This window comes from Corvus kubaryi, unplaced genomic scaffold, assembly GCF_017639235.1.
Source record: "Corvus kubaryi isolate FWS band 111438036 unplaced genomic scaffold, C.kubaryi_AGA036_p1.0 36928, whole genome shotgun sequence".
Taxonomy (NCBI): Eukaryota; Metazoa; Chordata; class Aves; order Passeriformes; family Corvidae; genus Corvus; species Corvus kubaryi.
In genome coordinates this window covers 9,261-11,351 of record NW_024580984.1, presented here as the reverse complement: position 1 = coordinate 11,351, position 2,091 = coordinate 9,261, and the positions used below count along the sequence as shown (strand labels likewise).

General features: G+C 53.5%; 1 protein-coding gene across 1 annotated transcript in view; it reads left to right on the top strand.

The window, feature by feature from the left end:
• SKAP1 (src kinase associated phosphoprotein 1) overlaps positions 1 to 2,091 on the top strand; it is a gene marked incomplete at its 5' end in the record, with an annotated part of 67,162 nt that overhangs the window by 64,378 nt on the left and 693 nt on the right. The window contains one exon of the mRNA XM_042020242.1: positions 704 to 760. Within this exon, the coding sequence (XP_041876176.1) occupies positions 704 to 760 (57 nt within the window). The remainder of the gene's footprint in view (positions 1 to 703; positions 761 to 2,091) is intronic.

Below are 2,091 nucleotides of genomic sequence, written 5' to 3'. Positions count from 1 at the left end.
AATGGATTTTCCATGGATGGGAAGGGGTTTTCCATGGATAGAAATGGATTTTCCATGGATAGGAAGGGATTTTCCATGGATGGGAAATGGGATTTCCATGGATGAGAAGGGGTTTTCCATGGATAGAAATGGGTTTTCCATGGATGGGAAATGGGGTTTCCATGGATAGAAATGGGTTTTCCATGGATGGAAATGGATTTTCCATGGATGGGAAGGGGTTTTCCATGGATGAGGTTGGCATTCTCCCTCCAGGGACCCTTCCCAGCCCCATTCCCATCCCAGCCGTTTTTCCAAGCCTTCCCAGCCCCTCTGGAATCCGCCTCTTTCCCGGGATCATTTCTTCCATCCCTTCCTCCTCCTCTTCCCGAATCCTCCTTCTCCCGAATTCCTCCTGCCACCCGCATCCTTCCTCCCATTCCCAGCCTGGAATTCCTCCCATTCCCCCTCTGGAATCTCCTTTTCCCCATCCCTCTCTTGCCACGGGAGCACCTGGAATCAACGGATTCGTTCTTCCCGCTGCCCGCAGCAATTCCCGTTTTCCATGAAAACCTTCTCCCACTTTTCCTCCCTCCGCAAAATCCATGTGGGAATTCGGCATTCCGGGAATTCGGCATTCCTGGCATTCTCTCGGAGCCCTGGGCCTGCCAGAGCCGTGACATTCCCGGTTTTTCCCTGATTTTTCCACCTTTTTTTCCTTGCCCAGATGAGGAGCTGGAGCCGCCGTTCCCGGAGGATGAGGAGGATTTTGGCGGCGAGAAGGGTAAGATCCCAATCCAAAGGATTCCAGCACATGGATAAGGGGAATTTTTGGGAATTTTGGCCTCTTTGGAGCATCCTGGGCTGTGGAGAACGAGGGAATTCCCAGGATCCGAGGGGTGAGGCTCTTCCCAGTGCTGGAATTCCAGCTGGGAAAAGCAGCTGTGGGATAAGGAGGCGTCTCCCAGAATTCCTGGGATAAGGGAGGTGCTTGGGATTTTTCAATGGGATTTGGATCCCGAAGAGGCCGGCGCAGGAATTTTGGGACGGATCCGACCCCCATGGATTCCACTGGAGATTCCCAGGATGCCTCCAAGGCCCTCCCGTCCCTCTGGGAAGCAGGAAAGCAGCCGTGGGATGAGGAGAATTCCTGGGAAAGGAGGGAAAACTGGGGAAAATGAGGAGCTCGAATCCCTTGGCCAGCGAGTCCATGACGGAATCCCACGGAACTCCAAAGATTTGTTTTCCATGATTTCCTTTCAATCCCTTGGCCCTGATGGTGTCCCATGGAATTCCAGCCTCGATATTCCCACATTCCTGGTGGATTTGGAGCCTTTCCCATCCCCCTTTCCCAGCTCGCTGCCGATCCCAGACGGGATTTGTCCTTTTCTTCTTAATCCCGGAATTTTCCAGCACTTCCCAAAGCCGCCCTGGCCTCGTTCCCAATTTTTTCCTTCTCCTCTTCCCATCCCAGTTTTTTCCTCGCCTTTAATCCTTTCCAAAGGATCCATCCCAGCTTTTTTTTTTCCCCCCTTTCCCAACTTTTCTCCGGAAGTCCCTGAGTCATTCCGGAGGCTCCCAGCTGTGCCATTCCCGAGCTCCGGAATGTCCTCGCTGGTATTTCGGGAATCCAATCCAGCTGCTCCCTCCCCCCTCCGTGCCCTGGAATCCCATTATCCACAATTCCTCCAGCTCCTGCTCCAGATTTCCCGGTGATTCTTCCCGGATCCGAGCGGCCCAAGCCCCCGAAGAGCCCCCGCGATCCCAAAAATCCCAAGTTTTTCTGGATTGGATTATCCAGAGGGGTCTCCCCATGGAACTGGGAACATCAGGAGCTGCTCCCCATTGGGATTTGGGCTGGAATTCCAGGAATCCCAGGATTTTGGGGGTGTTTCGGGATGGATTTTTGGGCTAAGTCACTCTTTCAGTCCTGGAGCTCCATAAAATCCCTGGATCCATCCCAGGCTGGGCGTTTTCCCACCCCACCCCTTCCCTGAACTCCGGGGCAGTTTTTGGGATGGGAACTCCATTCCTTTGGGGTGGGAATTCCATTCCCTAGGGATGGGAACTCCATTCCATTCCTTTGGGATGAGAATTCCATTCCTTAGGGACAGG